Here is a 27,806-nt window from a genome sequence, read left to right as displayed (position 1 = left end):
ACTTCACCGCAATGGAAAACCAAGCAGATGTTCCAGGTTCGCTTCTGAATGGTAGATTCGGAAGGAAGGTAAGAGTGGGCGGATGCGGGATTGGGGCACAGTTTTAAACGTCGTTACGCAGTTTATAGTAGGTTAGGCATTAGTGTGGTTGATTATCTCATGCCACTAATTCAGAAACCATGTAATTATTATGCGAATATTCCAAATTATCAACATCAAAGATGAATATAAATCACTGCCAGTTATTAAAACTTGCAATTATTACCATCGGTTTGTTTACATTCAAGTAGAATCTGAAGTTTAGAATTTTGTTTGACTTTTGTTCGTTCTTCTCTCTGCCTATTAAATAACACAGCAGGTATAATCTTTCGAAAGTCAATGAAACGATAACATAGTCAATTCAATTTCATTCTACCTCATGCAGAGTGAATGTGCAGTACACACATATATATGATATATAAACTAGACCATCGTGCCATAATTTGAGTTCACACCTGCTATGATATGTCACCCTGGCAAAACTAATTCATAGGGTATGTGATATTTGTGACAGGCGGAGGTTAACTTATGATCTCATTTGATCTGTAAAATTAAATAACCAAGGATATCAAACTTCACTATTAAAAGTGAAGAAACCATTGTCTGTTAATCGCCACAGCTGTCCACCAAAATCTCACCGTACCCGATGAAATCTGACAATTTAAGCAGTGGTGTGCTCAAAGGGGAGAGGAATTGCCCAACCCCTCCCCAACTTCTATTGTCAAACGGTTGTCTGGTAAAACACCCACCCCCCTACACTTTCCTTTAACCTGACACAACACAAACAATCAATAGTAAAAGCATGATCTTTCATTTAGAGCTTATAGCATTTCGTCTAAATATACCCTAGATCTCTTAAAGCACAATATGAAGTATAATTTTTCTTTCCTTTCAATATGAGGACCCACCACCCTCACCTCCTCCCCCAGGCACATAGCCAGCCCTGTCAGACCTGGGGTGGGAGAGAGAATTAAGATGATAGTCCCAGTTTCATGGCTTAAATTTAATTGTGTTAAACCCCAGAGCAGTTTAAACTTTAAGTATTTCTGTCATACGAATATTAAAATATTCCATATACATAGCCTAACTTGTCCCTACAAGCCTCAAATGACATATGAACACCATGTGAACACCATGTGAACACCATGTGAGCACCATGTGAGCACCAAGTGTGCACCAAGTGTGCACCAAGTGTGCACCAAGTGTGCCGCATGTGTGCTGCATGTGTGCTGCTTGCGTGCTGCTTGTCTGTGAAAACTGCAGTGCATGGTAAAATTACTATGACTTATATGTCATCAAATTTTGTCCACAAGGAGACTATTAAAACACTTTGGAGAGAGAAAGGTCTTTCTTATCAAGTTCAAAACCTCTGACTGACTGTCAGATGACTACAACTGAACTTTTGACCTCCTTATGACTTTTGTTTGGTAACTTTGTCCCTAGAGATATTTATTAAAACCAAATGGTCATAGCTTTGAGTGAAAGTAATCCAGCATGCATTTACCCTAAGGTGCAAAATACAGCTACTGATTTTTTTCTTCTTCTTTCCCCTCTCCTATAGGCAAAATGGAATAGCCATATATAAGGACTCAGTCTCTTATTACTCTCCCTCTGGTAATTTTGCATCGCTCTCTCATGTATCATGAGGGCTTTTTTTTGTGTGGAAAAATTGTCAGTTAAAGCATAGAAACACAATGCAAACAGCATTAAAGGCATTGAAGACTCGTCCCAAACCGTGTGCGGCCATCTGAAAAAGTTAACTTTCTGTTGCTTGCAAGTGACGTTTTGTTCGTGTCGCTACAAAATGCAGACAGTAATGAAACGTGATACCTTGTTATCTTTAGCTGGCCCTGAGATGTCCATCGCTGTATCGTTTGTATACTGTGCTGTGGGTATTGACCGCAGCTGTATGTACTGACTGTACACTAGTGTCTAATTACTGACAGTAGCAAGCTGTGCGTGTATTTTCTGGGATCGATGGTGGTGTTTAACACTTCTGTTACACCTCATTCGAAACTAGGTCAGATTACCGGCATTAGACGTTTTTTTTGCGCGAGTCTTCACACCCTTTAAGAGAGTGTATGCAACAAACATTTATCACAAACGTTCCTTGCCATTTTATTTAAATATTACAAATAGTAATATTGCTAACTGTCGAAAACTTTGTAAAAAAAAAAAAACACATTTTTGCCTCTGCATGGTGTGACTGATTTGATTTAAAAGCTATTTTCTAACACAGTAAACAAACTACACTAGATCCCAGTGTGATCACTAAACAGTTGAATTTATAACTATCGGGGAATATTTTTTTTCTTTCTTCTTTCACTTACAGTGCTTTGATAGTACTGCTAAATGAAGTCAAGAGAGACACATAGGGGAAGCCGTCACAACACTTACTGGTTGACCTGTTCTCAAGCTTTGCCTTCGGTACAAACTCGGGATTATACTTGTCAGAACGCTGGTGTAATTTAGCTGTTTGAACTTTATACAGACTTATAAAAATCTTCTGCAAAAGATGACTGGTCCAACAGCTGAACCTGTCAAAGCAAGACTTTCTCTAGAGTTGGTATCCAAAAACATAGCAAATCAATATTTGAATTAAATCTGGTTTGAACCAGTATACTGTTTAGTAAAATGTAAACCACATGGAACTGAATCAAATTAAACCTTGAATCAGTGGATATATATAGCAAAATTTGGTACTTGGTACAACATATATGTAGTAAACAAAGACTTGTTGTAGGTTGGCGTGATTATTCACTACATTGTGGCAAACTTTTGGACAACATATTTAATCAGTTTGAGTAAGAACAGCTTTCTTTAAAGGTAGCAAAGTTTGAACCAGTAAACTGTTTAGTAAAATGTATACCAGGTGGAACTGAATTGAATTAAACCTTGAATCTGTGGAATTTATTGCAAAACTTGGTATTTGGTACAACATATAGTAGTAAACAAAGACTTGTTGTAGGTTGGGCATGATTATTCACTAGATTATGGCAAACTTTTACACAACATATTTAATCAGTTTGAGTAAGAATGGCTTACTTTAAAGGTAGCAAAGTTCTGCAAATTATAGTGACCAGAAATTGAATAAAATAGGCTGGACTTAATTACAAAAATAGACGGAATTTGGAACAAAATCGTTCCCTAATCTCTGACATGAACAAAATGAAGTAGGGAAACCAGTGTTCTTGACCTAGTTGGCATGATGCTATTGCATACTATTACTTTTTAACAGGTAATGCTCCTGGTATCATACACACATTACAGACAAGGGTAATGAATATTGTGGTAATTTGTATATACTTCAGATAACCCTGTCAAATATTGTGACGATTTAACAAACAGTTAAAGGTCTACGGACACCTATGAACGACATTGTCCGAATTACTCTAATAGGCATTAGAAAATCATGAAAATACCTGCAACTCCCATCAAAATCCATCAAAGATGGAACAATTTACAAGTCTTATCTTAATTCTACTTTTATTTATGAATAAACATTAGCTAATTTATGCACATTGATGATGTAAAGGGAGTGACTGCCTAATCTTCTGTTATGTTATTCCTTGTTTTTACAACCTTCATTTCAAGGACACTGAACACAGGTATGTGGCAAAAAGCGATTTTGAAAAAATATGTTGTCTTCTTTGAAAAGAGGCACATCACATTATTCATACATAATATACTGTATGAGGGCTAGTAATTAGGGATTAACTTTATATTAAGGGCTAAAATAAGAGATTTTGATGAGTGCAACACTCCACTTCTTCATAGTTTGCACTTATTTAAAGAGTTTTCCCAGATTTATTTATTAACTTCAAATGTGTATATCTTGGAAATGAAAAGAACTGTGTGCAAAATGTCAACAGATTTTGAATGGGACTATCCCATACAACAACATGTACTGCATACCGGGTAAATTGGCTAGGTGTCCGTAGTACTTTAACAGGCTACTAATATTGATACCAGTACCTGAAACATACCAGTAAAACTTCTCAATTGATTGCTTAAATTGATTCAAGTTATGCTGAGTATTATTATCAAGCCTCATTGGCTTCCATGGTATCGGTAGTTGTGTTCTTGAAAGACTCAAAATTCCTCTTGAGTTCTTACTCTAAATTCTCACAACAAAACCTGCATTAAATAACCGACAATTTGTAAAGTTCGCCATCAACAATCTGCTGTTACAGATCAACAACTAATGCTAAGGGATATCATCAGTCACCCGATACTCATAGCTAGTACAGTAACTACTGTTCATGTTCCACAACCGTGCATCAGTAACTATACTGCGTTGTGTTCGTAACATGGTAACAGGTGTTACAGGTGGCACAGTAATTACTGCACGTTTTTTCTTACTGCAAATTTAAAATTGTCAAAATTTAAAATTTAATTTTGAAATTAAAAAAAAATATATATTTTAAATTACTGCAAATGTTCACCTGTCGGACTCGTAGTTCAACGTGTAACAGCTTTTCCAGTAATTACAGTACTGATTTCGCTTAACTCCCGTTGAAAAAAAAATCAACGATCGATAACAAAAGTTGAAAATCGTTGAAAATCGATTAAAAACGAATAATTTCGTTGACAAGATTTAGACTACTGCGGGCACGGTTGTCAACAAAGTTTCAACGAAATTTCCACGAAAGTTATCGCGATCAAAAACCGCCAAGGCAATTCTAGACATATCAAGGTTGTGACTTGCGTTGAATCCTTAGAGTAACTACAGCCGTTTTCAGACTATACCAGAAGTTGCCGAGGAATATTACAAACGTTGCAAAAGTTTGATTGTATATAAGACAGAGTTAGTTCTGTACTAGGTGTTTGAAAAAATGATTTGGCTAGGATAATAAAAACTAGTCTTGGTCGATCGTAACAAGCACATTCTACGACTGTTATAGGCTAGTATTTAACTAGGATAAGTTTAAGTTAACTCACCAAGGAACGCAGTGTCAGAAAAACAAGGAAAAAAATATCAACAATGAAACAGTACTTTCGTAGCTGGATATCAAAGAGATCTTTATTCCCAATAAATTCCTGTGTTACTTGACGTACTACAGTACCGTTTACTACAGAACCGCACTCTCAAACTTTTCTGCATTCCGACCAAAAAACCTCCCCCGGCTTCAATGCACGCCAAAAAAAAAAAAAAAAAAAAAAAAAAAAAAATTGTTATTTTCCCCCTAACCCGTTACTGTAAGTTGCCCGCGAATGCAGATGGACTGCCCTGGTAATTAAGGTCGCAGCCTGGGTCTGGGCCACCTATAGTATGCTGCTTACATGTGCATTCCCTACCCTGGATATCCCCACCACCAAACTTTCTTGAGAGGCTTAGTCCAATCATAAACCTGGCTTTGTCAAATTCACGCCTATCATATGTTAATTAGCATACTATTTTATCTTCGTGGGGGTTTAGCACTGCAGAACCTTTGGCTGGCTGCCTCTAGAAGCAAACATTATTTTACCCCCCTACTGTTCGTAATGGAATGGATGTTACCTGTTACTAAGTTAATTGAAACCCAAATATTCATTCATATATTTACAAGTAGAACAATCCAGCAGGGATAGAAAGTTTATCTTGAATGAACCAATCAGAAGTCGTGCTATTAATAAAACTTGAAAACACCTGGCCAGCAAGAGAGTTGCAAACAATTGTTTCCATGACTACTAAGAAAATAAAGCAGTGACTTGGGGCCCACATTGGGTAGATTTCTGTGGAAAATGAATATATTTTCATTGCTTATTTGAGTATTGTATATTGGGAAGAGTTGATCGAACATTACTGGGGAGGGCTTTCAACTGGCCTGACGGCTTTCAACTGGCCTGACGGCATGTAAATTTAATTTAATGAGAAGGGGGAGTTTTTATGAGTCTCCCGGTATGCGTCACATGAGAAGTAAATGTTTTGTTTTTCGGTTTTATCATCGTTTTTCAAGTGGAACAACTCATAAAATCATATCAAATGAAAATAATATATATTTGAATATCCTTCTCTAGTTTTACTAATCAGGAATGTTTGATAAGGCATGCAATACATCGTTCGAAAATGTAATTTTAAAGTAGAATTGAAAATGAACGACATAAAACAATATCTGTGAAGCGTGTGGAGCACAACTTTGAATATTCGTTGTGAAAGAAAACATAATGAACGATGTTTACTGCGTAAATAAATTTCGCGGAACTGGTATAGAGAAATTACGTACTGCAGCTTACGTCAGAGAAGCTCATAAATGACACAGGTGGATAGAGCGCATCAAAATTCGGTTTAGGAAATCCCTCTACAGCCGACAAAAGTCGATGTCTCCTTCCGTTTTCGAGTTATAAGCGATTTTGTGTTTTTGCGATATGGCTTTCAGTATATTTTCATTAAATAAGGTCGTTTTTTTGTGTGTGTTTAAATAAGGGTGTGACCTAACAGATATTTCGCTAACCGTTTCACCGTATCGCCTGCCGGTCGGTTAAACGTTTAAACGCCGTTTCCCGATCGCGGCTTTTTCGACTCGACTCGACCGTCACTCGACTTTTAATCAAAATAGGACGTTATGAGTACAATAATTAAGGTTTTCTTTTCCAGCAGGTAGCAATTCAGGCAGCAAGACAACGATCAGTGTATGTTAATTACTAATTAGGCCCAATAATATTGCGAACCTTTCGTGTAATAATAATTGTCTAACACACATGATCAGTATTCATGGTCTTCAGAAGTTCAGATCACTGAATTTATATAACTCCGCCTTCGGCAACATCGTAACTTTTGAAGAAAAAAAAACAATATATTTGTCTATCACAAGATTTTAAACAAAAACTCGCCTAAATTAGCAAACTTACCCACCTTTCCTACTTACTCATTAAAAGTCATGTTAAGAAAACAAATTACGCACGCACGTGTTCTGCGATGGGTTGTAAAAATCAAGTTCAAACTGGTTTTAGCAGCCTCTGATTTCATTTTCTTTCTCTTGTGTCACATACATGATACAGTACCTTACATTTGATATGAAAGTAACTTCAACAACAGCTTCCCAAAATTTGTGTCGCAATATGTTAAGATTTAACCACGCTGCGCAGTACCATTCATAATTTGCCTATTACACTAAAATTTACACTCGGCGTCCAGGTGGCGGGAGAATTTAACATCATGTTCAATGTGTTGTGTCGTTCCCATGGTGCGATGAACTTGGGCAAGTTGCCAAGTTCGAATGTCAATGACCTACTTATGTTCTGTGACCAATGTCAGTGGGAATTATGTGTGTAAAAACTCGGGTTTTTCAATGTGTTATATATATAGAAGTTTTAACGTAAGCGGAGCGAATTTTAGGGCGGCTCGTTGATTGTGAGGAAGCACTTATCTAAGCATCAATATTTGTGAAGAATATCGTAAGTTTTTCGTATTCATTCATTTCCATTTATGTTTGCCGCAATCCCGCCCGCAATGCATGCACAGCATAATACCATGTGTGAAAAAAATGGCTGTACACGTGCGGACCTGAGAGAAAACTGGCCATGTGTTGTTAATGTTATAACGGTACTTTCTGGAACGACCATTTGCGTCTTTTGGGGTTAATATATTTTCACACAGGATTTCACCATGCCATTGATCGATGTACACGGGTGATATGTCGCAAATATAAACTGAGAAAACGAATTGACGACAGTCATGAGCTCATGACTATTGACCTACTACTTTAGTTATATTGAACACATTATTCATGCCTAAAACATCGTTTTTCTGTTTTTTTATAGATAGTTTGCAGTACATTACTAAGTTCTTTACATATTTTTGAATAATTTTCATGTTTAAAATGTAAACAAAATAGAAAAAATAAAAAGAGAAAACGCCTTTTTGAAAAATGGAAGCGTCCTCGCAGAATGGGCGGGGCATCTTTATTTTGCTTCAAGTAACATGTTTTCGCTCGGAAACAAAGTTTCATACTTCAACTCTCATAAAAACCAAATTTACATCTCTTAAAAATAACTATTTTTAGTAATCTGCAAGTAAACCAAGTTTATATGTCCATTCATTGTTATTTAAATGGTTAAACAGAACTTCAACTTATCTGGAAGGGTGCCTCGTGGTACATAGCTTGTACTGCAGCCCTCTATCAGACCTGGCTAAGTTAAGACTTATGTCACTGTGTTTGGGGTTCACAGTAAGAAAACGTCCCCCGCCAGTTTAGCTACATGAATTTATGTGCATTACTACTCATACAAGCCTGAGAATGCACTTGTAAGTATTCCCTCTTTCAAACGACTGTACCAAAGTCTAATTGTTACTGATAAACGAAGTTGCGCGTTTTCCGACGATTCGCGTAACCACATATTGACCTTCTATTCCGTTTAAAAAAGAATTTCAACGCATCGTTGAAAATTCCATGAAGGAAATGACTGAGATAACCAATCGTTAAAATTCGGGGAATTTCGATAAAAATCGGGGAATTTCGATTAAAAAAACGTAGAAATCCGATTATTTTTCTTTCAACGAATTTTAACGGGAGTTAAGCGAAATCAGTACTGTACGTGCCAACTGTAACACAGCGCAGTAGTTACTGATGCACGGTTGTGGAACATGAACAGTAGTTACTGTACTAGCTATGAGTATTAAGTGCATCAGTATTAAAATAATACAAAATATGCTAGAATATCAACTAATGGTCACTGCAGGTGACACACAGCTTATTTTGTGAGAAATACCACGTTAGACTGTTGAAAATGAAACATAAAAATCCCAGTATACCAGCCAGACAGCCACAAAGGGGAAATTGCTTCATGTTCAGGGCTGCCAAGACCAGCAGGAGAGGGGATGACAATAATGACTTTCACACAGGGGTGGTGCTGACAGTTTCAATACCAGTGAACTTTGGTTTGACTAATTACCCCCTTCCATTCCCCCCCCCCCTCCCCCTAAATTTCAAACCTTTGTTGGGATCTGTAGTGGTTTGTCACCAGTTAAATACTCCATGGAGGGCGAAAAACAAAGTTTTCTTGCAAGTTCATGAAGGAGGTGGGATCTCTGAAAGTATTGGTCAAAATGAGGACACAGCTACCAACATAGACGAGATTTTCCAAGTTTGACATATGTGGCTTGAACAAGAGGGTGGGGGGGGGAGGGGAAAATGCATCAGATGGTATTTCACAGAATTTGTAAAACTGAGAACAGAATATTGTGAATTGTGGAAGCGGAAAGTCGGTGGCCCTATAGAAACTGTGAAAATCTTTTTGTAAAAGACTGTCTTAACAAACCGAGACAAAAGTTGATCATGCATGAAATGGAATTTTTGCGGAATTTGGAAAATTGACAACAGAAGTTTGTGATTTGTTGAAGCGGATAATTGGTGGCGCTATAGAAACTGTGAGAATTATTTTGGTAGAAATGATGCAATGCACTTTGCACAACATCGTAGGAAAGCTCTGGGGGTTTTTATTCGTAATTAAGGTTTAGGTCATGTCGCAATACCACACAAGTTCCATAGCTTACTAACTGTGCATTCATTTTCATGCCACTGCGGCCTACCTTGATCTTAACAATTTTAAGTGGGGATTTTTATTTTGTAAGAGATACTTGAGCTATGTCGCAATGCAACAATGGGACGTACTGATAATCCCATAACAAAAGTAGGTTTTAATATGAAGGTAAAGAAAATAGGAGATATGCATCATCAGACAAGAATTTACAGGGGTTCTTAAACCAGGGGACGCCATGCCACCTCCCCCTCCCCCCCCCCCCCCCCTCAAATGGAAGATCAAAGTAGTTAAAATATTATAAAAGGAACAAGAATTGTCTCAGAATGGTACAGCTACTGGGATCTTTGCCCATGGATCCCCCATGTCAAACCTAATTTTTGTCCAAATGAGGGTATAGAGCTCTCTGGGAATAGCATAACATACACAATGGTCTACTTTTGTACATATATGCAATACAAATATCTTACTTGTTCTTGACCACTTTAGATATCATTTGATGACATCAGTTTAAGCTATTTCCATTGTTCAATTTTTTCTAATTTTCTACATTTTGACAGCTTTTGTTGTTTTGGTGAGGGGTGAAGAGAAGGGATGGATTGGGGATATCTTCTCTGTACAGCAGGGTTTCCCTAACTTTATCCCACCACGAACCCCCTGTGGATGTCAGAGTTGTCCACGAACCCCCAACTTTGAGACATGATCTGAGTAATTATTTTACTTTAAAACACATATTAAACAGTGCTTCGTAAAAGATCAAGTTCGTAGTGTAATATTGTAATGAAAAAAAAACAAGAGATGAACAAATATTTCTTTGGAAACTTCAATATCAGATCAGCTCTTTATCTTCATGACATACTGTCATGTGTACAGCAACTTCACCAAAGTCATGCGGCCTGTGTCTGTTTCATAATTCAGTTATTTATGGCCATTGCACGGAACAGTACTACTATGGCAACATATGCCTATGGAATGCGAAAAGAGTTTGTCGATAGGTACGACTTTTGTACATTACTAAATTATATGATATATCAGATTTAAGTTCAACAAAAAGTACTCTAGTTTTGACTTTCAGAAACATCTCACAAACCCCCTGGGATGGACTCACACACCCCCTGGGGGTTCATGCACCCCAGTTAGGGAACCCCTGCTTTACAAATTGATAATATCACACATTTTTCCAGATCTCCCACTAAAGTAAAGTTAGTTGTGAAGTTCTAACAAAGCCCTATCAACTTTGAGTTGGGGATTTTTTTTTTTTTCACTAAATTTCAAAATATCTTGTTATGTGGTCATATTTACCTCAAGTGGAAGGACAAGTGTTCATATTTACTTTTAATTATATTTGTCTTAAAAGGTACCTATAGAGGAGACATGCATGACAATTTACAGAATGAACTTATTCTTTGTTTTTGATAGCTCTATTTCCAATCTTTGTTGGGATCGGTAGTGGTTTGTCACCAGTTATACTCCATGCAGACAGCACAGAGGGGCGAATAACAAAGTTTTCTTACAAATTCATGAAGGAGGTGGGATCTCTGAAAGTAATGGTCAAAATGAGGACACAGCTACCAACATAGCCAAGATTTTGCAGTTTGACATATGGGGCTTGAACAAGAGGGTGGGGGGAAGGGTGGGGGGAGGGGGAATGCATCAGATGGTATTTCCCAGAATTTGTCAAATTGAAAACAGAATTTTGTGATTTGTGGAAGCCGAAAATTGGTGGCCCTATAGAAACTGAAAATCTTTTTGTAAAAGACTGGCTTAACAAAGACAGTTTTTATGTTGAGATGGAAAATTGGTGGCCCTATAGAAACTGTGAGTTTTTTTGTAGAAGTGATGGAATGCACGTTGCACAACATCCTACAGGAAAACTCTGGGGATTTTTATTCGTAATTAAGGTTTAGGTCATGTCGCAATACCACGAGTTCTATAGCTTACTAACTGTGCATTCATTATCATGCCACTACGGCATCTCATCTAATAATTCTAAGTGGGGATTTTCATTTGTAAGAGATACTTGAGCTATGTCGCAATGCAACGATCGGACGTACTGATAATCCCATAACAAAAGTAGGTTTTAATATGAAGGTAAAGAAAATAGGAAATATGCATCATCAGACAAGAATTTTACAGGGGTTCTTAAAAACCAGGGGACGCCATGCCATATAAGAGTCTTATTTTGATGTATGATGCTACCCATCAAACAAAGAGGGTTGTTCTGGGTGGTGCTCATAATTATGCAAATTGTGTGAAAAGTTCCACTTTAAATGCAATCAATATAGATATTTACAGAGTTAAGGACATTTATCCTTTCACATAAATATTATATATATATATATATATATAAATATACATACGTAGATATACATCGATATATATATATATATACACATGTATATATATTGTGCCAGCTGATGTTATAATGGCTTTAGGCAGCTACTTGTTTTCAGCCCATGGTGAAGTTACAACAGCACCTGGGAAGACCTTGGCTTTGTTCCCTAAGTGTAATTATCTTAAAAAACTATAATTGTCAGCATGGTCACTGACAAAATTTTAGACTGATATTTCTTGAACAGGGTTTTTATTTTATTTTAATTCCCCCCACCCCTGCCGGCCCACTAAGTATCAGTTATTATCTCCTATATTTCACTGTGCCCACTTATTGACCCCAGGCCCTAAGAGTTGTATCCCCTTACATCCCCCTCCTTGTTGTCAGGGCTGCTAATGAATACCACATCCATTGTCAGAAAAACAGAAACAGAGCAAAAAAATGGTTTCATATACAAAACCATTTTCAAAGGTTAGGTGGGTGGCAGTATCTGTATTGTCATGCATGTGAATAGACCTCTGATACAATGCATTGGTAACAATAACCAATATTTGTTGCAATGGACTCCTGTGTGTCTATACAAATGGTCATTTCCTGTTACCATTTTACACCGAAAAGTGTCTAGATCTAGATTTAGATATGTCCCTGAAGACAAGAAGAAAATGGCTTTTTTTTTTCCTTTTATTAAAATAATCAGTTGTGCTAAGTAGTGTATGCTAGATATCTGTACTAACTTCCCATCACACAATTAGCTTCTACATTGACTTAAAGCAGCATTTTGCGTCCTTTTCTATGATTTTTCTCAACCTCACTGATTCCACTTTGCCATAACGACATACATAACTAGCTAATCTATTTATATTTTACTTCAAATGGTGGCATAAAAGTCGAAAAAATTGCAACTTTCAACTTTGTTGTTCTCCAAGATATTTTCCGTTGGGAACCCAATAAACCTCGCCCATAATATGAATATTTAAACACTACGAACGTCATTGACAGATACGTAATATAACACCACGCTTGATTTGTGTACAGTCTATATGGCAGTTGTACCAGGGAGTTGCATAACAACTCCCTGGTACAACCAACGCGAAGTCTTGAATCTATTTTTAGCAACGGCTCATAACTAAACCTGCATCTCTGATTGGTTGAATTCAAACTAGTGGGTTTGGCGGAATTGTATGCGATTAATTTTAACTGTGAAATTTGTCGAGGACACTCTTCTCATTTATCGACATAAATCGTTAATTACTCGCTAATTAACGCTCTTGGCAGGGTGAAACTTGGATGGTATCTTAGATTGCTGTTTTATGATTGATACATGTAAAAAAATCGATGCACATGTTAAAAAAGTGGAAAAAAGCGACCCAACGCAAAATGCTGCTTTAAGCCTCATTTCCAAATTAAGACAAGTTGGCAACCGTTTGCCATTTCCAATTATTTGCTTTAATATTGCATGCACAAAATGTACTGGTTTGACAAAACTGCAGTGGTAGCATCAAATGGAGACTGTAATCCAACATTGTCAAGTACTTACAACCTGGTAGGCTGCCTTTGTTAGTCCTACCAATTACAATGTAGTTTTAAACTCCCTATTTGGGCTTTGATGACACTGGCTGCAAGCGCACAGAAGGATGCTTATGTTGATGACACCTTTAATACACAAGTGGACTAGTTCTGCCTTAAATGATGAAATTTTTGTTTGGAAGATAGCAATCCCAAATTCTAAGTCAGCTACTGTATTGGGGCCTTCCTTTTCATATTTGTCGCAGCCATCCACTTTGTTAATAAATAATACAAACATGTTTTTCTCCTCTTCTTGTTGTTCTTAAATTATACATATTTCATTAAACTGGGCTGTTCGGACGCTTTTGGCATGTCTGAATATGTTTGGTTACATCAGAACGAGATACTGTTCGATTATCTTTCGAGTGAAGAAATATTTTGAGAAATTAAAGATACAAGTGGGTATGACAGGCTGTTAGATTGTCTCCTTGTTGTAATCCTACTCTGTAGGCTATCGGTTGTTGATTATCAGCAGCCACTAGTATAGCAAGTAAATGTCTTTCATTAAAAATCCCAGTATATTGGTGACAAATCCCCCAAACTCAATGACTACTTCAGTTTGTGACATCACCAACCGAAGTGTTTCCGGTTCTACATTCTACTGAAGTATGACTTTTGCAGTTTGACTGTTTTCTATAATGCCTTTATCAGTTGAGAGGCACAAACAGAAGTGTCTCCGGTTCTACATTCTACTGAAGTATGACTTTTGCAGTTTGACTGTTTTCTATAATGCCTTTATCAGTTGAGAGGCACAAACCGCAGTGCTTCTGGTTCTACATTCTACTGAAGTATGTCATTTGAAGTTTGACTGTTTTCTATAATGCCTTTATTAGTTGAGAGGCACAAACCGTAGTGCTTCTGGTTCTACATTCTACTGAGGTATGACTTTTGCAGTTTGACTGTTTTCTGTAATGCCTTTATCAGTAGAGAGGCACAAACTGAAGTGCTTCAGGTTCTACATTCTACTGTTTTGCAGTTTGACTGTTCTCTGTAATGCCTTTATCGGTTGAGAGGCACAAACCGAAGCTCTTCCGGTTCTACAAACTACTGTTTTGCTGTTTCTCTTCAATGCCTTTTTTCCTTACCACAAATACTTTGGTTACTGTGCTGAATTCATTTCAAAATCTGCAAAACAACCATGGACGCCATTTTTGTCCTAGTGCACTCATCTATCACAGAATGGTGGTGAGACCCTCCATTATAGTGCTTTTCAATGAAGCCAGCCTACACATGTATTGATTGATATCCACTGATTGTGCTAAAAAATAACTATCACACTTAATCACTGGCCAGACAATTGTTGCATTGTTGACAGAAAGATGCCAGTACAATGAGTCATGAATATGCAACAAATTACATCATAACCACAAGGGGGATGGGTCAATAGGTTCATTGGTATTAGAGAACAGTTGGGTCATACCAAATTTATAGCCAATAGGGGTGATAAAAATAATCAGCTAGCACTTGGGTTTTTACTGTTAATTGTATGTTATGTTGTCAGAGCAGTTGACATACAACAGAGCCACTAGACTGGATCCAAAAATGGCAAATATGTATTAATTGGGTTTCATTATGACAAATTAATATCCCTTGGCATTTGAAAACTATGGTGTGCTTATGTTTTTCTGGCACGTTTTGTGCTAAGGTATTTTGGTATGAAACAAGAATAATAATAATCATAATAATAAAAGTGTCCGAAGTTGTAAGATAGGATAAAGAACAGTGCTACCTGCACTGTGCCCAACTTAGAATCTATTGGCAAAGAATTTATTAAACAGTGCCTGCCAAGAAATGTCAAGGTTGCTTGTTTAATAATTACCAGTTGTTAAAATGTAGTATTGTAATGTAATAAACTCAGTTGTTACTTTTTGTTGTTGAAGTATTATGAAATTATTCAAAGTTTTTTTTAGTTATATATCATATTAAGGTGGGGGGGGGGGTGGGGGAGGGTGTCTTAATTGGGATAATCCATATGTTTGAGAATACCAAGAGAAAGAAAACACCAAAAAAAAAAAAATAAATTTAGATTACAATGACCTTAAATCAGTCTTATATTGTTAACAATTAATTAAAAATGGCAAAATAAGAAAGTACATCCGGAAGTTCGACATGAGAACCTGTATATGGAACATGTCCTCTTTACTATTATTATTAATATTATATTATTATTTACCCTGGCTCGATATTATCCTACATTTTACCTGTCCTTGACTGAGGAACTATTTGCAACCACAGAAGCTCCTAAACAATTCTTTTTACTACATACTCTATGATAGAGCTTGTTTTTTTTTACCACTGCAAATTTCCCTGCATGGGAATAGCACTTAACCAAATAATACAGGCAAGATTACTGTTGGTGCAATGTTACTGCTGCTTTTAGGAGCAACACCAAATAGATGGCGCTATTTTAGAATGTAGGGCAGTGACAGACTGTAAACTATGGTGTAGGACATACAAAGATCTATCAAAAGGACTTTATGGAAAATGTTTGTTTACTGTACCCCAGCTGCTAGACCACAGACAATATACTTGGTGGTGAATAAAAAGCTAGATTTTAGCTATTTATAGCTTTTATGTGACTTTTATGCCCCATAGTGCAAAAACAAACAAATGTGGAAAAAAAAAAATCTTCCTCAGAAAGAGTGGTTATTAATCATGTCCATAATTTATCCGTTTTCATCCACTTATCACAAAAAGAAAAAAAAATGGGGAAAAAACCACAAGTAACACACACAAGCCACAAAATATGAGCTAGTATTCAGATAATGATGATGTATAATGAGAGTTACTGGGGTACCAGCTCTCTCCAGGGAACATACCAACATGGGTGCTATCTAAATGTTTGCATGATCTGGCAAGCTGGCAAAATAATAATATACCTACATGTATGTAATACCTTGATCAGCAGTATTTGTAATTTCAATTCTATGACCCGACCCCTTTCTAAGCGTTATTTTAATTCTTGGCTCTCATTGGCTGGTATGGCATCATGTGACCATTCCTGACATCCTGTTATTTTTCTAATAAAGGTTTAGTACCTTTATAAGCATGCATAAATCCATAGAAACACATCATTTATTTATTTTCTTTGGGGGGGGGGGGGTGGAGAGGAGAAGGATAATAGGGATGGTCTTTGGTTGCTAGTTAACAGGATACAGTGTCACTTTCAAGGTCATTGACATATGATATTCCATACTTTTGACATTTCATTTTTTTGAATCAAATTCTTATAAAAAGTATAAATGTTCTGTTGGCTGCCTTGTAATTTGTGAAACAGCTTTGTCAAAGATGGTCCATGAGTTTGTGTTTTGAAAGTCTAACATGCTTGTTAGCATCATAAAGCAGCCAAGTCAATTAATTTGCCTAAATTTGCCTCAAGCAATTTATCCCTTAATTACCGTGAAGCGAGAGGTCAGTGAAGACTGCCTTAATGTCTATAACACAATGAAAAGATTTTTTATGTGCAAGAAATTGTCACAAAATTTATGAATATCAAGATACATATTAATATTCAAACACTATCAAACAATGTTGCAAAGTGTACTTCTCAGTAGTGAAAACTTTGTGGCCATATTAGAATGTCTAGCAGTTTTTGTGTACCAATATGTCACTTGAAGTTGTTTTGACTTGAAATCTGCTAGGTTTTAATAACATTATTGAAGTAAGCAACATCTCCAAATATGCTAGAAGAATGATAGGAAATGGTCACTTACTAATGGAACATTTAAAGTATCATTTTTAGAACAAAGATGTATTTGTTCCATGTTTGAACATAAAAACAGTGTTTCAAACTCCAAAATGTACTAGTCCAAAAGTTCTTATCCTTCAAAGTTTTGGTTTAAAACACTTTCATAAAAATTCATGTGCTTTTCGGTAGGAAAAATGTAGAAAATAATGGTTGATCGGGCAAACTGAAGCTGACCATTTCATGTCTTTTGGGCATTATACGAGACGGTTAGGGACCACATTCAGGTTAGGCGATATGCAAAAAAAAGAGCCATATCGATATACATCGCCAAATTTAGAAATTACTATTTCTATTTTGCAATATATTGATATTTCACTGCCAGCATGTTTGCCTATAGATGTTACATGCAATCCATATATGCAAGAAAAATATACCACTCATATATTTGTAATAAAAGAACCATTTTTTACAGGTTCCAGAAAATAAAATTTCACAATTTTAGCATCTGGCTAAAAAATGTCAGTGGATAAAGAAATCTATTGGGATTTAAAGCCAGTGAATAACCCAAAGTTTGAGGCCTGGGGTTCAAACACTTCTGAAGGAATTATGAGTAAGATCAATAAATCTGGCAAAGATATACAGCAATTTATATCTCGGAGGCGATCATTAATAAGTGAAAAAGAAAGACCTTTTTTTATTCCATCGTTTAGAAAGACGACAAAGTCACAAATGTGTGATCACGCTTGAATCCCTCAGCTCTGCCCAAAACAGTACCAGTTATACCGTTTGGTTTTGGTTAATATAATGTCAAGGAAAAAGTAGGTAAATACTACTAAACAGATTTGAATGAAATAAACTGATCAATGATAGTATAAGGTATTCAATCGAGAAATGATCCACCAACAGAAACAAAATTGCTACATTTTTAACCAATAGAATATTTACTCTGGACAAATTTCTACAAATATTTTAATACCGGGATAACCAGCATTTCGTACCATATATGGCGATATGAGTTTCTAGAGAAAGATGTATCAATATATAACTTACATTTCCTAATCCTAGATTTCCATTATCACATTAGCTTGACAGTTTAGGGTGTAAGTCATTTTGGGAAGCTTTACATGAGTATGTTATCTGGCATATATATGCTGGACTATTGGGTGACCATTTTGGGGGTCTTTCTAGCATATTAAGGGTCCATACTAAAAGTTTATCGAGCTGTAACATGCTGTTATTGCTGTCAAATGTTCTGTAATAATTCTGAGGGAGAATTCTCAGTGTTTGATGAAGAAAGAAAAATGTGTAAAAGTAAGTTGGCCTGACGTTTCAATCCTAGCAGGATTTTCGTTCCTTTAATCCTCCCTTTGTCCCTCCACTGTTTATCTCCTACCTCTCCTCTTCCCCTGTTGCTTTCTTCTCTCCATCCCTTGTCTACTAATCCCCTTACCTGTATCTCATTGTGTTCACCATGCTCATTAACCTGTCTGTATTCTGTGTGTGTGTGTTTGTCCCTTCTGTTACTGTTACTTGTCATTCAGCCTCTGAAGAAGATCCTGCTAGGATCGAAACGTCAGGCCAACTTACTTTTACACATTCTATTACACAGGCTCATTAGTGGATAAGCAGTTTGCTAACAGTTTTATTCTATTTGAAGAAAAAGAAGTGAGATATTAATTTACTTGGAATTCAAACTTGTAGAAAATACTTATATTCAACCTTTTCAATTTCAAATACACTCAAATTTGTGTGAACAACAAAGTTGATTATTAAAAGGGTCCCACTCCAGTAAATCATTTAATATGTGTCACTGACTGCTACATAAACTGACCAAGCTGCTGCACAAATGAGAAAGGAGTCTAGAGCTGTTTGTCCCCAAAGACCAGAGCCATAGAAATTTCCCCATTTGATCATAAACAAAATTTCATAAAGACTAAAGCTGTAAAGCAAAATCAACTCCATATACATGTAGGAATATTATATGGGACTTGCATCTGCCCAAGGAAACAAGATATGTGTATGAAATTTAGAAGATAAGGTCATTCTATCTGACTTCCTTAAAAGCTTGTCTGATTCTGACTTTTATCTAAACATTTCCTGATTTCTGGATGCCATATGTGTCTGAAAATTTTACAAACTGGAAGAAAAACAAAATCCGGCCCAGATTTAGCTGAACTTCTTTGTCTACTGTAACTGTATGGCTATGTTTGTTATTCAAGCCTGTCAACAGTGAAAATCAGACTGTGGGGATTTCAAAAGGGAAATGGTGTTGAAAAAGATGGATTTATTAGGCTAAACATTCCTAAACATATGCGGGGAAACTGCTGGAGACCAAACTTGATCAATGTTTACGAACATTTGAAGAACAGGTGCAAGCCAGATAGCATGTACTCTTCAATCATTACCAGATTTTCACAAATATTCCAAAAAAGGTTGGTTGAGGTTGCAGTGACATAAACCTTTAACTTCCTACTTTTCTCAACGAGGTATTGTTTTATGGCTTGTTTTCATGTCAGTATTTTTAATTTATGCAGAGGATTAAATTCAGCTGTCTTTTGAAGAAATAGATAAGGCACACACCAGAAATGAATTTCCATAATCTCTTTACCTGATGCACAGGAGAAGATAAGAAGAGGGTCAGGGCAATTTGTTAGTTATACCTAGTTTTCCTTCCTGTTTCTGTTTATTTTATTTGGGGGGGCGTGTTTACCAACATAAATTTTTTTCTTGAGGGGCTTTTCTAATATACTATACAATGATATTTGAAAATGTGATCCTTATTCCCATCTGAAGTAGAAATTTTATCACTTGTCTTTTATCTGCTACCCTGTCCTTCTTGAATGTTTTTCCCCCTCTTTCTATCTTTCTCTGTGGTAAAGGTTAAACTGCCTCTATTGTTTTGACATTTAAATTACTCAAATGGATTGCTTTAAGCATGTCGCTTACTGAAGAATAAAACCTTAATCTTTCTCAAGCAACTTTTGGAGTCAATATTAGTTACCATTAAAGGGACACCTCAGCTCCCCCCCCCCCCCCCCCCCGGACCCACCAAAAAAAAGAAGCAAATAGCTAAATTAATAAATAAATGCTATGCGACTATGCATCATAGTTTCAGTATGCTATGGTAGGACTCTTCATAATATTGAAACAGCTTTCTAAAACTTTGGAATGTGGGTGGGAGGAGGCAAGAAGACATCCATTATCAATTTTTCACAAAAACAATCCAAAATATCACAACTTTAGAAAGAAGGTATAATTTCCCTCTGCGAACATAAATCAACTGTTTTTAATAAGCAAAATTGTTGGTTTCTCTTTATGGTACAGTAACAGGTCTGTTCATGTTCCAATCATCTTTGCATTAAGACTTGTGAGTATATACGTACCTCTGGATGAGTACCTTCATCTGTTTGTGTTGTGAGTCCTTCTTGGGTCTCCTCCAAATCTTGCAACGTGTACAGGATTTGCTTCAGAGATTCTAGGGGTCTTATGTTATCTGACATCTTCATGAAAAAGAAAGAAAACAACATGAAGCTTAAACACTGAATGGTTTTTAAGGGTTTACTTGAAAAACAAATAAAACATTCTAAAGATCAGTTGATTTTTAATCTACTTGGAAATTATGAGTGATGAATTGCTTTCAAACAGTGGCGGAGCTAGGGGTATTGGTCAGGGTCGACAATGGTCTGTAGGGGCGCTTTTGACACTATCTAAGCGGAGCGCCACCACAGGTTGGCGCAGAGCATACAGAAATTTTTTGAGTAAAGATACTCCCTAGATCGCTGGAAATTACCCTTTCCGGGCCTTGCTAATTTGCAGATAAACGAAGAATAAATAGGTGTCATCGCCAACAAAATGTGACAAATGTCAATAGGTAGATGAGAGCGCAATAAAAAAGTCAATAATCGCGAATAAGTAAAGAGTGGTAAAAAGCTGAAAAGGGCGCCAGCAGTCCATTTGAGTCCGTCAGGGGGGGCATCCGCCCCCCCCTGACTGTATGGACGCTCCGCCACTGCTTTCAAACTATACTTAGCATTCTGGTTCAAACAAACTTTCAAGTATGTTAATATGTTCATATCCTCACAAAAGCTGATTGCCCCAAAGCATTCACATAATTTCCCATACAATTTTTATTCCAAATCATAGTCATTTGGTTTCTTCTATTCTACAATTATTTTTTAATCTTGTTCATCTCAGAAAATGTTGTTTTCTCTAAAAACTGCTAACACCCCTCAACATCATTAATCTAGCTCTTCCTCTGTTATGTGTTTACAGAATGTGAACTCAAACCAGTCCAGAGGTGGATGAGTCCAGCAAAGCATCATTGCCGAGGTATGGGGAATCAGGAATGGAATAAAAGGTGAGAGATGGGAGAGGAAGGTGGGGATGGGGGGTGGGGTTGAAGTTTGTAAGTTACTTCATCTGAAATATTACTTCAAGAACGATAACGACAGCACACACAGTGCAAAGAAATACACAGATGATAGGTAGTCACAAAGTTTGAAGTGGTAAACTTTTAAAAATGGTTGATTTGGAAGGAAGAAGAGAAGTGGTGGATGTTGACCCAGAAGAGGGTCAAGCGGGGGGGGGGGGGGAAATATTAATGTTACTTATTTTTAGATGGGAAAGTGCAACTGTACAGTAAACTGTAGAGACTGAATATTTTCATTAAATATTATCAAATAATGTGAAAGAATAAATTGGGCATCCTCCAAAAAATTTATTTTTAAATTCTACTTTGGGGGGGTATGCACTGGGGTGGGGGATGGCAGGGAGGTTTAGATTTTTTTTAAATGAGAACGAATGAGGTACTCACCTCCTTTGATGTATGTAAGCAATCTCCAAGATATCTGTTGATAATGCTGTCCGGACTCGATGAACTGGACTGAGACCTAGCAGAGTAAACACAGCAAAAAACAAATCAGATATAAGCAAAAAACCTCCTTTTCTTTTGTCTCAGATTATAACATTATGGTATTTATCAAAGTCATACATCCCTCTCCATCCAGATAATTATGAAAAAAAAAAATATCAAATTGTTGCAAAGATGAATCGTAGTATGTACATCTTAGTGGCAACATCATACGTAATGATTTTCAGTATGTAAGGGTAGAGATAACATCATAAAATATTTTTTATACTCACTTTGCAGTAATTACTTTTCTATCTGGCAACAAAACGTCAGTACCACCTTGGTTGCAGTCCATTAACCTGTTCGCTCTTTGTACCACTGCATCAACCCTGGACGTATCTGAGGCGGAAAAAAATATCAAGCAACATATATATTGTACAGGGCTCCTATTATTATCAAACATTCCCATACAGCTGTCTTTATCATTATCATAATCTTGTTCATGTTCTTTATATACAAAACAGAACTTATGTGAAAAACCCAAAAACCTGACATCGGTAGCCACACTTTTATATCATGTTCAGACAATTCATTTTTTCAATAAAAGTTTTGTGCAAAATCAATACCGACAAAAGTATATCTTCAAAGAAAATGCATTCACTCTTAAGTTACAAAATTTAACCTAGATGCTAGGATAGACATTTAGAAGTTTATTGTCTCCATGGATGGTATAGGGCAAGGAGCACAGGAAGGAAATTCAATGACCAACACATATGCATTTTGTTTTCTTCAGTCATGTTTCTCTCCAGAAAGCCCAATTTTTTGTGATCAAAATTGTTTCCCTATCAGAAGTCTATAGTTTGAAAACAAAAATGCTTACCACCAATGGATCCTATTGTCACACCTCCGTCAGAGTAACTGTTATTTAAGAAACGGTTGCCATGGCGATTACTATCTGGTGAAGATGACCATGTGACATCATTCCTAGAGTAATTACAACCAAGTCTCCCCAGTGGTGATGCATGAAGCAAACTCTCCGTACCAGTCGGTGATCTGGTAGCAGGGATTTCGGAATATTTCCTAAAGTTTTTTCTCTTGGAGAAATCAAAAGGATGTCTTAATCTTGAAGATTGGGATGCCTTCCTGTAACCAGAAAGCGGTGAAATCTGTCCTCTACTGAGAGCATTCCTTGCTGAATTCAATTCCAGAGAAGTTTGTTTCCACGGTGACCATGACTTTTGTTTTAACGTTCTCTCTCGACTTGAAAATAAGTCGCCGGTGTCTTTCAGTTTGTGATTATCCAAATTTACACTTTTCTGTTGTGTTTCAAGTCCGTAAGGCGACGCTCTGAGCAGGTCTTCGGTGGTAACGCTCTCTGTCCTCTTAGGTGGAGATCTCCTACCCGTGGGAAGCTTCACCATCATGCTCTCGTTTCTCCTGTCATCCAGCCACCGTCTTTTCATCTGCATCCTCTCTGCCTGTTTCCTCATCCTGTCCCTCTTCCTCTCTTCGATGATCTTCTCCGCATCTCTTAAAACAGCCATTTCATCAATCCCATAACTTGATACAGAAGCTGTATCACCTAAGTGCTCAGTCTTTCTCCTTGAATCAATGTGGTTAAATCCTTCGTGCATATGCAACGAACCTATCTTCTTCACAGAAGTTCCGGTTAAATTGGAGTTGTCTAGATCATCCACCCATGAAGGTGGTGGTCTTCCACCTGAAACTAGTGAACTGTTTAAATTAAGAGCTGTTTCTGTTCGAGCAGCCATAACACCTCTGTTACTAGAGATTGATGAACCCAGCTTAACAGGGTCTGATACTGTATTTTTTTTGAAAGGATATAAGTTATATTTAGCCCCATTTCTTGAGATCCTTTTCTCTCTGGGAGAATATGAAGACAACATTTGAATCTTTTGCTCATTCTGATCAGTGGTTTCTTGTGCCGAATGATTTAGAGGAACTTTACCACTAGGTTTCTGAGTTAATGGTGTCGATTTGAGCAATGGTGTCAGGTCTGCTGCACCAATGATTGAACTGGGATCAGGTAGAGATGATACGTCCGAACTGACAGCAGCTCGGGCGAGAATTTCAGATTCTGCTATAGAGTCTTCAGCTGTCAAGAAAAATGGAAATGAAAAAGCAGACTGTAGTTACCAAAAATATGAATTTGTAAAACCAAAAAACCCATATTCCAGTTCTCACAAGATTGTCTCAAGTTACTGGAATGATGCTCTCTAAGAAGACTACAACCTTTTGCTAATGGCACAAGTAGCCTACAGTTAGCCAGAGCAGTTAGGACAAGTTCCATGCATAAGTTAGGATGGCATTGTTATCCTAGGCTACTTGTTTGCATTTCTTTGGAGAAAAGAACTTTTATCATCTCCTGTGATAGTACCAATGTATTTTTTTTCTTACCAGTGTACCTTCATGGGCCCTGAGACACGCTATTGAAATTACATTCAGTCACCACATATTACAGTGGTCAGGGGGAAGGGGTGTGGGTTTAAGCTAGATGGAGATCATCTAAATACCATTAGTAATTATTAAGAAGAGAAGTTCATAAGCAGTACGGTATTGAGCAAAGGTGGAATCAGTAGAATCAGCAACTAAAATACCTAGTAGCTATTGCAAATTCTTTCATTCCAACCTAAGAGACAAGAAATATTTCAGCTGTATAAAACTCTTTCGACTCACCATCGTGTCTTTGTTTATCTTTTTGTAGAATTTCATTGAAGGAGTCATCGATGATTTGCCTCATGTGATACAAGTGCAGTTCCTCTTTAGTGTTTCCTTTTCCTGTCTCCAGGCTTCTATTAACGGTTCTAGACAGAACAGACTTCGGCAACAGCAGACCTTCCACCGTCCTCTGATAGAGTGAAGTCTGTAACGGATGAGTATCTTCAAAGCTATCTATGTAGGCACTCAACGCATCAGACGCGGACAGATATTGCACATGTTCGTGAGTTAGTAGGGACTGCCGGCCGGTGATACTCTGAGTACTGTGAAGGTTTCTAAAGTTTTCCTGACGGCCGTCGTCCTGCTGACGTAAATTCTCTTCGACTTCATCTACAGTCTCTTCCAGCTCTTTCAAGGTCATCATCTTCATTGATTATGTGATGATGATGATCTGTTTAGTTTAAAGTAAATTCCAGCACAAACTGTTTGAACTTAACCAATGTTCCTTAAATTGCAAGAATGATTTTTACGTCACTTAAAGTATGCATAACGTAGATACACACACTAAGAATTCAACGTCTTTGTTTACCATTTTAATCTAGGAGTTTCTGCTCTGGTTTGCTGAAGCAGTAATTGTATGGTACTGTTCATGACTTTGCATCTACTTCCTCACAGAATATAATCTACAATGTTTGTGAATATGGTTACAAGTTCACAATTCACAGTCAGAATGCCAGGTTCTGAGGGATACAGAGTTTCGGGACATTTGAAAGTCATTTTAAGTCCTTTGAAGGAGGAACTGAGATGGGCAAAAGCAAAATATGCTAATTAAAGTAAGAAAGGAAAACTTCACAAGTTAGCATCCATTAGAACGTACCCGCTGTTGAGCTAAATAATTTCCCATGCATTCGAAATTAATTAATTACAGAATTTACACACCCACTTATACAGTGTCATTTAAGTTTTGAGCATACATACCTTAAGTTATACTGTAGTAACTGTACTTATCAAACATTGACATTGTCAATGCATATTTTCTGGTAATGACTTCATAGTGGGTACCACACTAGCTCTCATGGTTCGTTGTGTGATTATGAATTTACTACCTGATGAAAACAGTATTATCTTACACTGAGACAAGTCAACATAATTTGGGTTGTAAAACATAGAGCTCTATTTTAGGCCTAACTTTGTACCAGTATCACCAGAAATTACCGGTAATGAGTTACAAAAACCCTAGTAAGTCCCTTACACAACTAACCTAAGTAAATGTGATAAAAACAAATGGAATGTCGTGTAGACTTGGTCTACGCTAGCAATAACGAAATAACAATATATAGGCCTATATCCTAACGTTAAGCCTTTGCTAGTAAATTTTTAAGTGGGATTCGAAAAGGAATAGGTTCTAAGGTTAACGCCTGTCGACTTATCATTATACGATTACACTCAACATTATCTATAACCTACTCATTTTTAAGTCATTTTCATGTCATTTAAACACGAGAAGAGATCAAGAATCCAATCTTCAAACAATTTCTTTTTCCCAGTTACTGGTAATAGGCTACATCGCGCTTCCTTTTGCAAAACGAAGTTTGTTTTATATAAGTACCAGATCTGCGAACATTTACAGGGTGAATACAGCTATTAACGAAGTTTGTCACCGTCAACAAAGCCATGGGTTCCAAATTGAAGAGGACCATCCTTGACGATATTTCTTCAAAGGAGGGTGAAGGTAAGACTGGGAGTGAGGGTTCATTTATAACAAAAGTGGACAAGTGTGGGAGGGGGTCACATACTTCTTGTAAACTTAGTCTAATATATATCTCAGTAGCAGTCATATATAAACTGCCTTGTTACCTACACATATTGTTTGTATTACACTGCTTTTCAAGGACAAATTCCTTTGATACAAGGGCCTTGGAGGACGAGGAGGAGGAGGAGGAGGAGGAGGAGGTGGGGGAGGAGGAGGGTGGAGGAGGGTGGAGGAGGGTGGAGGAGGATGATGATAGCATTGAAGAAGAGGGAAGCTGACTGACATAAGCTGCTCCGAATACATAAACCTCAAGCAAGATAGTTCATATATTTGTGCAACATTTATTGCAGAATTATTAGGCAGAAATAAGAATCAAACAAAACAGCTCAGTTCATGCATCACACTTTTAAATATATTTGGCAAAATCAGTAGCAATTATTATCAGCAATGTACCAACACAAGTTAATATCAATGAATTATAAAATATAGATATTGAGGTTTATTTCACAAGTTTTAAACAAGAAAGGTTTCATTGCATGTACAAAATACAGCTGACATGGAATTTAAACAGTTGCAATTATAGAAAAAAAATTGTCAAGTAAAAAAATAATTGCAAATAAGATAATTGATTTGGCAGGCTACAGTGAAAGTTGAACCCACTCAACGTGTAGCATCACTTAACAATGTATGTATGTGAGCCCAGGGCAAATATGGACATCTGATATTATATGAGGAATAAAAGATCAGAAAAATTCTACATCTTGTTGTTGTCCATTTGTTAACTTGAATATCATAAACAGGAGCCACATACCAAACCCTGGAACATAATGAAAATTTAATTTGTTGCCAAGCAATAGCCTAAGGTTTTGTGGGCCACATTAGCAGGGCTTGTAAATCCTTTTCGAGGGCCACATAAAATTTGCTCCAGGGCTGAATGCCGTCATGGGCTTCACTTTGCACATATGGGACTTTTGGCAACACATACATTAACTATTTGCAGCTCTTAAAATGATGTTTTACAGTATAATAATAATATTCAATTTTTAAATAACGCTTTATACCAGCAATAGGTCTCAAAGCGCTTAACAGATGTTATATTACCCCTGGTCAATGATAACGTGTCCCACAGAAAATCCCTCCAGACGGCTGCAGTTATATACTGTGCCCAATAACAAGTTACCTCACAGGTACCCATTTAACCCCCTTGGTGGAGACAGGCAATTGAGATTAAGCATCTTGCTCAAGGACACAACGCAATGAACTAGGCAGGAATCGAGCCTGCAATCCTTGGATCACAAGTCCGACGCCTTAGCCAATTGGGCACCACGCTCTCAAAGTACGAGCTTGAGAAATATAATTGGCTAAAATGTTAGTTTTTAAATTTATCAAAGTATTCAGTTGTCACTTATTGGCACTCATTTAATGCAAAATTTCAGAAATA

General features: G+C 37.0%; 1 protein-coding gene across 1 annotated transcript in view; it reads right to left on the bottom strand.

Moving 5' to 3' along the window:
• LOC139978457 (uncharacterized) overlaps nt 1-26,535 on the bottom strand; it is a 34,265-nt gene extending 7,730 nt beyond the window's left edge. Inside the window, exons 1-6 of the mRNA XM_071988711.1 lie at nt 26,080-26,535; nt 24,631-25,063; nt 22,814-24,049; nt 22,227-22,332; nt 21,898-21,973; nt 20,468-20,584 (exon numbers count right to left, since the gene is read on the bottom strand). Coding sequence (XP_071844812.1) covers nt 20,468-20,584; nt 21,898-21,973; nt 22,227-22,332; nt 22,814-24,049; nt 24,631-25,042 — 1,947 coding nt within the window. The 5' untranslated portion in view covers nt 25,043-25,063; nt 26,080-26,535. The remainder of the gene's footprint in view (nt 1-20,467; nt 20,585-21,897; nt 21,974-22,226; nt 22,333-22,813; nt 24,050-24,630; nt 25,064-26,079) is intronic.
• Nucleotides 26,536-27,806: the final 1,271 nt, after the last annotated feature.

This window comes from Apostichopus japonicus, chromosome 13 (assembly GCF_037975245.1).
Source record: "Apostichopus japonicus isolate 1M-3 chromosome 13, ASM3797524v1, whole genome shotgun sequence".
In the NCBI taxonomy this organism is placed as follows: domain Eukaryota; kingdom Metazoa; phylum Echinodermata; class Holothuroidea; order Aspidochirotida; family Stichopodidae; genus Apostichopus; species Apostichopus japonicus.
The sequence above is the reverse complement of the archived record's forward strand: the minus strand, read 5'-3'. Positions and strand labels throughout refer to the sequence as shown.